General features: G+C 54.5%; 1 protein-coding gene across 1 annotated transcript; it reads right to left on the bottom strand.

Moving 5' to 3' along the window:
- Positions 1–1,595: 1,595 nt before the first annotated feature.
- On the bottom strand, positions 1,596–7,151 carry KLHDC7A (kelch domain containing 7A). The gene has a single exon (XM_011379747.2). The coding sequence runs from the start codon at positions 7,074–7,076 to the stop codon at positions 4,710–4,712; it is 2,367 nt and encodes a 788-aa protein (XP_011378049.1). The 5' UTR covers positions 7,077–7,151; the 3' UTR covers positions 1,596–4,709.
- Between the last annotated feature and the right edge of the window lie 5,122 nt (positions 7,152–12,273).

Genomic DNA, 12,273 nt, shown 5'->3' with positions numbered 1-12,273 from the left:
CCTGCTGCTGCCTGCCGTGCCGGGGGCGCTCCTCCGGGCTGGAGCCACAGCTTCAGGGGATTCCTGGGCGACTCTGGGGCCACAAGGCCCTTCCAGGTAAGGATGACAAAGGTGGGAAGTGCTGGGCGCTTGTCATGCTTCTAAAAATCTAAATATCTTCCAGGTGCTCTGAGTGGCTCTTACTCCCTATCTGTAAAAAAAAAAAAAAAAAGAGTCCCCTCCACAGTGACCTTCCCCGTGTTTGGGGGGTGGGGGATGGTATGGGAGAGGGGGTGGAGGACAGGGCAGGGGTGGGGCTCTAAGAAGCTTCTGAAGATCCTCTGTGCTGTTAGACAGCCTGGGAAAGTGCTTAATGCTTTGAGCCTCAGAAACTCGAACCAGCAGCCAGTTCATTTTTAACTACCCGCCCTGGAAGAGGGGAGTAGAGGCTCAGAGTCTCCTGGGTGGTCGAAAATATGAATAATTTGAGCACACCCCAGACCTTGTCAAACCAGATGGGGCCCCTGCAGTTTAAATGTCAAACAGCTTTCCGGTTCTTCCTAGACGGACTCTGGAGCGATCCTGGGGCTGGGTGCTTCTTAGTTTTCTTGTTAGTTCTTGCAACATCCACTATGGCTGGCGGTAGCAAACCCAATTTACGGATGCAGATAATGAGGCTCTGAGAGTTTGAGAAAAGTTGCTTTGAGTTCAAAGTTCAAGGATAGAACATACCTGATTGGTGCAAGTGAAGAAGGGGTTGGGGGCTGACTCCAGCTCCTTGGCTCCAGTGCCTCCCGACATGGGGATGGAAGGAGCACCACGCTGGGGGCTTCTAAGCAAACTGAGGGTCTTTGGAGTTGGCCATGAAGGCAAGTTTCCCTTGAACTCTCAGAGCCTCAGTTTTCCCACGGTAGAATAGGGTCGTAGTGAGGATCCAGAGGTGATGCGTGGAAAGCATCTCGTCCACGGCCTGCACATGAAGACCAGAGGCTCTGTCTCACCTCCTGGATTCAGAAACACCACAGGGCAGAGGAGCACCTGGGAGGGCCCCTCCAGACAGCCTTGCTGTCCTGGCTGGGTGTTTCCGAGGACAGCCCTGTGCCCTACAGTGAGAGTGGGGCCCAGACCCCAGCCCTAGGCCAATGCTGTGGCTTCTGTGGTTATTTTAATAACCTTGTTATTCCAGGCAAGACCTAGGCTGAGCTTCTCTTGTAAATATTGATAGAGGCCCCAGACAGAGAGGAACAATAAAACAAGGGACGTTTTATTTATAATAGAAAAAGAAACCAACAGAAAAAAAAAAAAATCTACAGGCCCAACAGAAGGAGGGAATGTTGAATAAACCACGGCACAGCCACTTGCTGGAATATCGTACAACTATTGAAATGATGTTTACCGAGGGTTTAGAATAACACAGGAGAGTGCTTATTCTCCAAAGCTAAGTGGAAAAAGGAAGCAACTGAATTGTACATTCAGCATAATCACACCTAGGCAAAAATCAAGCCCAACCAAAATCACACACAGAGGAAACAGATTGGAGGGACACGCACCACAGCGGGGGTCAATGGGGGAGATTTTTATACTTTTCTCTGTTTTCCAAATTTTTTTTTTTTTTCCTATAGTGGCATGATTGGCCTAACATAAAAAGCAAACCAAACCTAAGGCATTTTTTTTTTTCCCCGAAGAAGAAAGAACTCCTATTGAAAAAGGAGGACAGATGGCCCAGGGAGAAGCCAAGAGACACAGAGAGGCCGAGGGCTACAGGTCAGCAGACCAGCCTATTAAACAAGGCCAAGTGGAAATCCTAGACCCTGAACTTGTGGCAATAATGTGGGCCGGCTGACACTTAGTCACATACCCAGCGTGGTGTCTGTGATGTCCTGGTAATTATTTTGACTCTCATCCCTAACTGTGTGAACTCTGCTTCTCTCTTGGGAATGTAGCTTATCTCTGTGCAATGAGCCTCTTTTATAAATGTTAGTGGAACAGAATTCTCTCCTGTATATAAAAGCAGAACAGCTGGGTCCCAACCCTCCTCGCACACTAAGATGGACTTCCTAGGAGGCAGACCTGCTCCCCACACCCCCATGTGACATAGCCCATCGGGAGGCACGGCCAGGCTTCTGGAGCCCTGGTCTATGTGTCTCTCAGATTTCCATTCAGATCTCTGCTCAATGTCCTCTAATAAGGGAGATTCGATCACACTATTCCACTTCTCTGCCTTATCTATCTTTATGGCACTTATGTAACATGGGTTCCATTTATTTATGTATTTGTTTTTTCAAAATTGCCTATTTTCCTTCATTAGAATATGCTCTCTGCAGGTGCCTGGCCTCGACATTCTGTAAATGAACCCTGACCATCACGGGCCCAGCTGGTCTTTGCAGGCCCCCTGGACTACCTCGCTCTACCACGATGCCCCTGGCCACTCTCATTCCTAAACCCAGCTCCAGAGATGAGAAACACACCAGCTCTACTCTATCGGTAGTCGGTGCCTGGGGCCCTGTGCCGACCTCGTGCTGAGGCTGTTATAAGAGCTCGACAGGAAAAGATGTGACGATCGGCTAGCGATGTCTGCCGTGGGGCCACGGGGAGGCGGACACGATGTGCCGCTACTTGCCACGTCCGTCCAGACCCAAACCTCGGCTCTCCCTCACTTCATGAAGACCACACCCGCCATCGCTGGTTCTGGAACGAGCTTTGCAGCCTTGTCCCTGGGATTGTTCCCCTAGTCCTTACCATGTGGGCTTCTGAAAGGTCTTCCAGAGCGATCCCTAGCTCACTCCTGGCTTGGAGCCCTTCCCACACTTGACCCAGCCTCACTGTGGCCTTGCCCTCTGCCTGTTCCCTCACTGGAGGCCTAGCCCTGGGGCTAGATCTGGTTCCACCTGCCCTGGGTCCCACACAGGGTTCTCCTCCCAAGCAAACCCCAGCCCGAAACCTCAATGCTGATGCCACCAGTCGTGTCACTGAGCCCTTCCTCCCATGGGTCCCTTCCTGCCTGAGTGTTGACGCTAACCTTGGGCATGGCCTTGGTGGGGGAGGGAGAGTCGCTCTTCCCCAGTGCTGGCCATGGTGCCAGCTGACTTTCCTCTCCCAGCCTCCAATTTAGAAATAAATTAAGCAGCTTCACTTCCCAGGCCCTAGGTCTTCTGTGCTCCAATAAAGGTCTTCATCTTTGTGCCAACCTCCTTCTCATTCTTTGATCTAATCTTTCATCTTCCGAAAGAAGCCCCAGCTCAGCCCCAGCGGCTGCAGTGAACACAGCTCCTGCCTGGGACACTTGGGATCTTGGGAAGAGCTTTCTCCAGATACTCTCATTTATACGCTAGGCAGAGAAGGACATGAGTCATTCTCCTCATTTTCAAGAGAGGGATGCCGAAGTCCTAAGCAACCTTATCTTCCACCTGTCCCGCTCCACCTGGTGCATGTTCTCCCCTCCATCTCTAGTTCTCTTCTCCATGCTGCTCGTCACATTGGAGTCCCAGCTCCCCTGGCTTCTGCCTGGGGCCAAGAGCATGGCTGATCTTGTATCCGCATGTGTGTCTCCCTTAGAGATGGAACAGGGCTGTGGTTATCGATTGGACCAGTCTCTCTCCCTTCCCTCTGGGAGAGCTGGTAGCTTCCTGAGTTTGGAAGGTCTCCTCCCATTGAGAAGTTACCAAATCTGATGTGAAAAGAGATCCCAGTCTCCTGAGGTGCCGCTAGAACCTTCTAGTTCCTCAGCTCCATCATGGGCCCGCCCCTCGCTGGTCCTCTCCTGTCTGATGAGGCCGACTAGGTGACAACATGGAGGAGGAAGGGCAAATTATGCCATCACCTCTCAACAGTCACTGGAAGGGCTGACTGGCAGTGGCTGCTCCTAGCTCCTGCTTGGAGAGCTATACTTTGAAGGGTTCTCAGATCTGGGGAGAAAGTCAGTGGTCCCTTAACAATGGGCCCAAGCAGAGGCCCAGGGGGAGGGTGGCCCGTGGACTACACCTTCTCCTGCCTCTCCCAAGGCCTCAGATATAGAATTAATTGTATTCTTAGTAGACCCCTGCGAGAAGATGTACCTTGTTCAACGGTCGCTAGCCATGGAGGTTCCTCATACTAGAATCCCAGGGAATGAGAAAAAGCCAAGTGGGCTTTGGTTAATTTACTCTGCAGGCCAAAGTCCTCCGACTTTAGCCGTTCTACTTCACCAACCATCTCTCCCCCTGCCCGGGCCCCTGGGGCTCCCCCGGCTCTTTCCAGTCTTGCCAGAACCATCTCCCTTCATTTTTCCCACCAGGTGCTTCTGGGAACCTTGGCGGTTGAGGCCCAGGAGTCAATGGTTCGGAAGGGACCCTGGTGGCTTATAGAGAGGTGGCCCATCTTAGCAGAGTCGATTTGAAGGATCGCTGGGGGTCAACTGGCACCTGAATCACAGTTGTAATAAGGTCGTGCCCCTGAACTTTGCTGGGGTCCTGGAAGCCCCCCCGCACCCCCAAATTCAGTTTTGAAGCAAGGTGGTGGCCATCCCTGCAGACGTGGCTACTGTCGGCCTCCAAACACCAGTTCCTAGTTCTCTATTCACACGGGGCCTCTGCAGCCCACTGACCTCTCAGAGCCGCAGCCAGTGCAGAAGGGAGGACTAGAATTAACCTCTTCCTGGCCAAAGTCTTGGCCACCAGAAATGGCCCATGGAGCGGTGGTCAGGGGCTGCTCTTTGCCTCCAGTTTTGCAGGAGGAACCGAGCAGAGGGGCTGCTAGACCCTGGTCTGAGACACATCGGGGCCCGGCAAGGTCAGGACAGCCGGCAGGAGGGTGCCCTGCGGGGAGGGGAAGCTCTGCAGCTCCTCGGGCACAAACCTGGGCGAGATGTGGTCGGCCAAGAAGCGAAGCATGTGCCTGCGCCCCACACAGTAGATGAGGCTGTCCACCACGGCGCACTGGAAGGCGTCCGGGTATGGCGTCCGGTACGTGGCGCACTCGTACCAGAGGCGGGCGCTGGCGCTGCAGCGGTGCACGCCGATGCCCAGGCTGCGGTTGAGGTCAAAGCGGTAAAGGAAGCCATTGACCGCCACCATCTCGGCTGTGCGGTCCTTGCCGCCCGCCGTGGGGCCAACCTGCCAGCGCTGCTCCTGGGCCGAGAAACGGAGCAGCAGGTAGTGCAGCGTGCCGCCCGTGACGAAGATGTCACCGGCACACACTGTGGCCGTGTGTGCCAGGGCGAAGGTGTCATTGGGGAGCGGCGGGGCAAAGGTCCAGCGGTCCAGGCGAGGGTCATAGTGCTCGACCGTGTTCAGACACTCGCCCCCGATGGCATACAGGTGCCCATCCAGGGCCACCAGCCGGCAGTGCGGCCGGGCTTGGTTCAGTGGGCACACCTCACTCCAGATCCCCGTCAGCGGGTTGTAGCAGAAGACTCGATTGGAAGGCCGGCACCCAGGCCCCTGGCAACCGGATACCACGAAGAGATAATTGAAGAGGCTGCAGATGGCACAGCCTCGGGACACGGCCTCAGGTGGCAGGTGGGCCAGCAGGTGCCAGGCATCCTGCTCATCGTCATAGCTACAAAGGCGGCCAGAGTCTTCCTGGGGGCACATATCAGCCACCACCAGGTGCTTCCGGCCCCGGAGCCGTCTCTGGAGGATCAGCTCCCGCTCTGCCCCGCTCAGGCACCCATAGATGTCCGGGCTGCGCAGGACCTGGAGGTAGTTGTCACTCATCACCTTGTAGGCAGCTTCCTTCAGGGCCTCCAGGTTCTGCCTTTTGGCCAAGGTCAGTACCTCACAGCAATTACCCAGATCCAGGTGGACATCTGGGGCTGAACCTGGGGTGAGAGGGAGGTGGAAGAAATTGGTCCCGGCCACGAGCAGTAGGTTGGGCTCTCCGCCGCTTCCAGCCGAGCTGGACTCTAGAGATGCCCCAGCTATGGAGCAGCCAGATGGGGCACTCTGGTCTAGGCGGGGTGGAACAAGGGCCCCAAAGTCGTGCAGCTGCAGCTGCAGCTCTGGGTTCTCCATGATCTGAAGGAGGCTCTCCTTCCTGCCGAAGCCTTGTGTGGGGGGCAACAGCACAGGCTGGGAGGAGGTGGCCGTATGGGCAACACCTTCTCTGTCATCGGCATGGCCTCCGAAGGCTGCCCCTGTTCCCAGGGGACCTGGCACAGAAAGTGGAGCCTCAGCCAGGGCTGCAGTCCCGGGGGCCAGCCTGCCCCTGGACGTGGCCCAGGAGGTGGATTCGACATAGTATTCATACACCTTGCCCTGCAGCCCAGGCCTGGTCCCCTCTGCCTTCTCTTGTATGAAATTCCCCTCCACTCGAACCTGGGCCACCGACGAGAAGGTGTAAGAGGCGCTGGTGGCCCCCTCCTGCTGATGCAGAGCCAAGCCCATGTCTGAGGCAGCCTGCAGGGCCCCAGCTTCTTCCCCGCGGACCCCCATCACTCGGGGGAAGACCCAGCTCTTGTCCATGTCACTCTTGCCTTCCCTGTGGGCCGTCCAGGGCTGCTGGGGCGACTCCTGCTCCCCGGTCCCCGGCCACTCGGAGGGTCTGCCATCCCGCCGTGGAGCAGGCTTGCTGCCCACGCTGCTGCCGTCCACCACGGCGAGGCCAGTGGGGGAGCTTCCAGGTTCACTGCCCAGACGGGAGCGGTGGGGCAGCCCGGCCTTACTGCCAACAGTTGTGCTGGCTTCCTGGCCACTGCGGTGAGGAGGGGCCGGGCCAGAGTCCGGGCACTGCCCACCCCACTCCTCACCAGCACCTTTCCTCTCGGGCTTCCGAGTCTCTCCAGCTTCCGAGTCCCGCGAAGGGGCTCCCGTTGCCAGGACTGGGGAGCCCCCTGGATTCTCCCAGCTGCAGCCCTTGCTTCCCTTCCTTCGTCTCAGCTCTCGGAGGGGCGTCCCGGGAGCCGCCCCCTGGAGGTCAGGCTGCCCGGAGCCCTCTGCCTCCTCCTCAGCCTCGGCCTTGGCATTCCCGCCCCACAGCGGGGCCCGGGCAAGTCTCGACTTGTAGAGCCTGTAGGCTGCAGTCACCAGGAGCAGAGCGGCAGCAGACAGCACCACCTTGCCTGTCAGCTGCATGTCCAAATGCCAGTCCTGGGCCTCGGCTCCTCCTCCTCCAGGGAACATGTTTCCCAAGGCGACCTGGGGCTGAGGAATGCCAAAAATCCGATTAATGATTGCCCAATCCGGCCGGTTCCTGGTTCCTGCTGAGCTGAGCTGAGCCGGAGAGAGAGTTCTTGGCTGGCCCTGGGCTGGCTCTGGGCTGGCTCTGGGCTGGCTGTGGCCAGCCAGCTGAGGAGTTGGAGCAAAGGTGACTTTGAGCTGGCAGAGGGTGGCCACTGGAGCCCCGGCTGGCAGATCTCAGCACTGGCCTCTTTGGATCCTTGATGCTTTCCCTGGGGGTGGGAGGGGCGGACTCTGCCCCGGGGCTGAACTTGTGATCAGCCACCTGAACCGCCAGCAGCTGGAAATGTTAGGGGTGTCCAGCAGGCAGAGTGTCCAGTGGGCACGTGAAGGTGGAGGAAGTTCTTGACCGCACAGTCGCCCGATGCCAGGAAACACATGGGCTTGGTTATTATTTGTGTATGTGCTTTATTTTCTCCTTTGCAAATCTCCTGGGCTAGGAGGATTGGGTGTGGTGAGTATGGGACAGGTGGAGCCACAGCAGGTGTGGCATGAGAACTGCCTGGGTCTGTTTTCTTTCTGTTGAGATCTGCTGGTCCCCACAGGGAGAGTGAGGTCTGCAGTTAGCATCAGGGGAGACTGAGCCAGGGATGGCTGCCGAGCCACCTGACCTGGCTCTCGAATGCCTCTGTCCTCCTGACAAAGAGAATTGTCCATCCCGAGAGCCCTTCCGGAAAACAGATGGCATTAGTACCCAGATTGGGGGTAGAAGTGGGGCACATCCTTGCCCTCCTCACCCTCTGAACCAGACAATCTCATTCGGTGAGGGGGAGACTCACCACCACCCCCGACCCCATCTCACCAATGCTGTGAGCTCCAGATCCAGACTACCTGGATCTGCATCTTAACTTGACCTTGGGCAAGCGAATTCACCTCTCTGTGCCTCAGTTTCTTCCTCTGAAAAAATGGGGGTAACAGCATATGCAACTCATAAGGTTGTGGTGAAAACAGAATGGGTTAACGTGTGTCAAGCCCACAGAGCCGAGCTCCTCCGCCTTGGACGAGCTCGGTAAATATCAGCCATTCTTCTTCCTGTCCTCTCTTCTTCCTCTTTCTTACCACTGGCATCATCATCACTCATATTAATCATCATCAGACAAACCTTCTGAGGCATAGGTCTAATTTTGCCCCTCTCCAGACAGAGGTCCTCTCAGGATCCCCAAAGGTCAGAGTAGGGGTCTCAGGCCCATGCTGCCTACCAGGGCTGGACAGGTAAAGGGAGGACCGACCTGGGGATGGTGCCAGGTGGGCGGGCCCAGCACTGCCAGATCCCACTGTTTCAGAGACACTTACTTAGTCTAGGCAGTGATACGATCATTCGATTTCTAAATGATGGCATCTAATTAAAAAATGAAACTAAAACTCAGTCCATGGGTCAAAGGAAACACAATGCCTGGGAGGGATTGGACTTTGAAGCCTTGACTTCAGGAGACAATCCTGGCTCATGCCTGAGTTCACAGGCTTCCACGCTCCAGCCTCAGTTCGCCCTTCCAAATTCATCTCCTGCTTCCTGCCTCGTGTGCCCAGCTCCGGGCTGGGGCTCGGGCCAGTTTCCCCTGTCTTTGCTTATCCACATCCCTCCAATGCTTCAGAGTCAGCCTGTGCCTTCTTCCCCGGTGCCTCCAACCTTTTTCTCTTTGGGTCTCTTGTTCTTCTGCAAGCCTCTTTCAGCTTCTGTCACATGGGCCATGGGTCAAAGTGCATTCTGTTCTCCTGCTGGATTCTCAATCCCTGAGGACTCAATTTTAGGCCCTGAGTCCTGTATAGGGCCAGGCACTATTGGGACAAACAGCCAACACGCATTGTGCCTTTCCATGGGTAGAGTGGGGGTAGATGCTATGAATGAATCTCAGCTAGTGCTTGTTGTCTGTTTGGGAAAGATACAATTGTCATCCCCATTTTATGGCAGCTCCAAGGTTATGTCAGTTTGCTTGTAAATGGAAATTTCTACCTCTGTTTCCCGACCTCAGAGTCTTACAGAGCTGAATTCATCCGACAGGTAGGACTGCTCCAGGAACCAGGCCTCCTCTGGGTCCCTTTTTTTTTTTTCATCATGGTCAAGATAGTGATTCTGAATTTCACAGGCACAGAGAAGCATTGGGGATGCTTGTGAGAAATGCAGATTTCTGAGTTCCAACCTCCCCAGACTTTCTCACCCAGAAGGTTTGAGATGGCTCCCAGGAAATCCCCATTTTTAAGTCACCGCAGAAGATTTCAGAGGGTCTAGAAATAAAAACTACTTCAGCGTTTCTACTTGTCCGCTGAGGATTCCTCTTCACCCTGGGGTGGAGGTGAGTAGTTGCTCCGTAGATCACCAAGGTAAGTAACAGGGAAGCTGGGGTGACGTCCTGGACACTTTGCCTAAGTAAAGCCATTTCATGACCCCAGTGATCGGGAGAGGTGGTATTGTTCATCACCCTCATTTCACAGGCGAGGAAACCGAGGCCAATGTCACGTAGGTTGTGGGTAACAGGGTCTCGATTTATAATGAGGTTTCTCTAGCTGCATGGCCCATTTCTCTTCCTCTGGGAAGGAGAGAATGAGGTATAAAAGGTAATAAAAAGGATTCGTCCGGTAATGCAACCAAGGCTTTGGGGCTGATGTGGGTCCCCTAGTGGCCAAGCTATCATTCCGACAGTAGGGTTAGCTTGGGAACTCCTGTACCCTTGGAGAGGGGGAGACTTGTGGCATACCTCTTTGGTGCATTGTGACCTGGCATTGTCCTCTCTGATGCCAGCAAGTGGGCAGGGGCTCAGCCCCTTTGGTGTATGGTTTTCCATCCAGTAAAGGCTTCACTGGAGCATTCTCCCTACAGCTCCGGCTTAAACCTTTGAGTCAGGAAATCACTCTTTCCATTTGGAACTGTGATCCTGGGCGCAGGGTGTAGCCAAACCCAGTGGGGCAGCGGGGGAAAGGGGGAGAACCACTGGGAGCAGAAGACACAGTCCCAGCCTTGGGGGACTTATATCTTGATCTGGAAGATGGCACGTACACTGACATATAATCAACTCACGATGTATCACAAAGGAAAAATTAATGAGGTGATTTGTCAACAGGTGCCTATTGACAAAGTACAATTGGGCTATTGGATGACCAGGGAGCCCAAAGCAGGGGACATCAGAATAGAGGTCAGGTGAGGATTCCAGAAAGGGACATTTAGCACTGAGTATTGATAAGAAAGCAGGAGGCATAGATGGACTGATTGATCAAATATTTACCAGGTACTTATCATGTACCAGGCTCTGTGCTGGGGTGCAGTGATATAGGCTAGGGAGACCTATATGGTCCCTGCATCCGTGGAGACTGTCAACTCTGGAGGAAAAAGATGCTGAGCAAGAAGATGGTAGAGGGTGATGATGCTCTTCGGTGAAGGTTTCCGTAGCAGAGTGAAACAGGAGTCCCTGCACCAGGCTAGGACAGAGGGTGGCGAGGACATTTGATGTGGTAAGAACAGTGGAGGCCAAGAAGAGGAAATTGCAAGGTAGGAGGAACCCTGGAGGAGGTGAGAGCCGTGACGATGCAGGAAGACCTCCAGATCGGATCTTGGGGCTGGGTGCAGACCGTGCAGATGGGGGCGTGTGTGTCAGGTGACACCGATTCGAATCCCGGCTTGGCACTTCCTGTGACCTTCTCTTATCAGAGAGCGTAAGTAACGCCTGTGAAACAGCTGAGCACAGAGGAGGCCTTCATTACACGAGGCTTCCTGCTGTCTGCCCTCCAGTCCAGTTCTCAGGGAACACAGCCACCTGAGATTGTTTTAAAGTGTAGGTTCTACTATTATTCAGGTACAGTGAGGCCAGCATGTCAGGAGATGGCTGCTGTTGAAAAGGTGGTTTGTACTCACAGTTCCCATGTGGGCCACACGGGGAAGCACCAGAGTCAGTAAGGAAGCAGAGCGGGTGAGGGGAAAGTATGACTAAGAGTCTTTATTGCGGTTTTCCTGGGAAGGAACAGGGGAGGCAGGGTAGGTAAACAGTTTAGGATTGGCTAGCGTGAATAATTTTGGGAGCTCCGGGGCTGCCTCTGGTTGTCTAATCCTCGTCCTGGGGTGACTAGGGCAGGGGACATTGGCCCTGGTGTGTAAGAACCTTGTGAGAACCCTCTGAAGGAGATGCTTAGGGGTATGACTTTGGATTGGTTCATTTGCATGTGAAAGGCGTGCTCCTAGGCTAGTCATCTGCTCTCTAGAAACTAGCTAACGCTGGGAGGGGCAGTTTGATGCCATCCGTCTATGGAGATATTCATGGTCAGTGGGGCCCAGATGCCAGAGCATCAAGAATACAGAAAATAAGAGGATGTAGTTACTACAGACTGTCAGAAGATGGAAGAGCAGGGACTTTGGGGGCGCTAAGAGGTGGCCTTCTCCCCTGCAGGGTGGCTGGAAGTGAGCTTTTGACTCTACCCTGCGGTCTCTTTTCAACCAGAGGTAAACACAACATTCCCACTAGCTGACTTCAGACTCCATAAATTACAGCTTTTTTTTTTTCCTCCAGTCCATTTGGAAAAAGTGAAATGAACAAATGAAGATAGGAGCGAAATTAAAAGATAATTGGAAGTCTATATTGGGCGTCTGTGAACGTGCGTGCGTGCTGCCAATCTGGCCTCTCCGTGCGGGCAGGATAAATTGAGAACCCTTCAGTTGGCTCAGAGGGTGGGTAAAACAGTCAGAGACAAATGCGTGCCATGCAAATAAACAGGCCCATCTTCGAGCGATTAGCTTTGAACTCCATGGTGCTGGTGCCTTCCCTGCTCTTCTCAGTCTGGGTCTGTGTTTTCCAGGGTGGAGGCCCGTCCAGGTGAGTGTGGCAGGTGAGGCCCAGAGGGGAGGGACGAGGCTGGGAGGAGGTGGGTGTGGGCAGCTCTGGAGGTGAGGTGCGTGTGCAGTAAGGGGTAGAGATGTCAGAGGGGAAGACGGGGAAGAGTATGGCCTTTTGCACATTCACGCGCATGTGTACCCACGTGCACACTAACCCACAAGCACACACATGCATGCACACACCCACGTGCACATGTGCACACACATGCAAACACTCACCTGAGGGAGAATGGGAACCTTTGAATCCAGAAGGGTCAGCAATAAATGAATCTTGGTTTGACCGATGGGGAAACTAAGGCCTAGAGAGAGGAAGAGTCTGTATAG

This window comes from Pteropus vampyrus, unplaced genomic scaffold (assembly GCF_000151845.1).
Source record: "Pteropus vampyrus isolate Shadow unplaced genomic scaffold, Pvam_2.0 Scaffold374, whole genome shotgun sequence".
Taxonomy (NCBI): Eukaryota; Metazoa; Chordata; class Mammalia; order Chiroptera; family Pteropodidae; genus Pteropus; species Pteropus vampyrus.
Note: the sequence above shows the minus strand (reverse complement) of the source record. Positions and strands in the feature narration are given on the sequence as shown.

Coding starts and splice junctions, on each gene's coding strand:
- KLHDC7A (XM_011379747.2), bottom strand. CDS start 7,076: ATGTTCCCTGGAGGAGGAGGAGCCGAGGCCCAGGACTGGCATTTGGAC.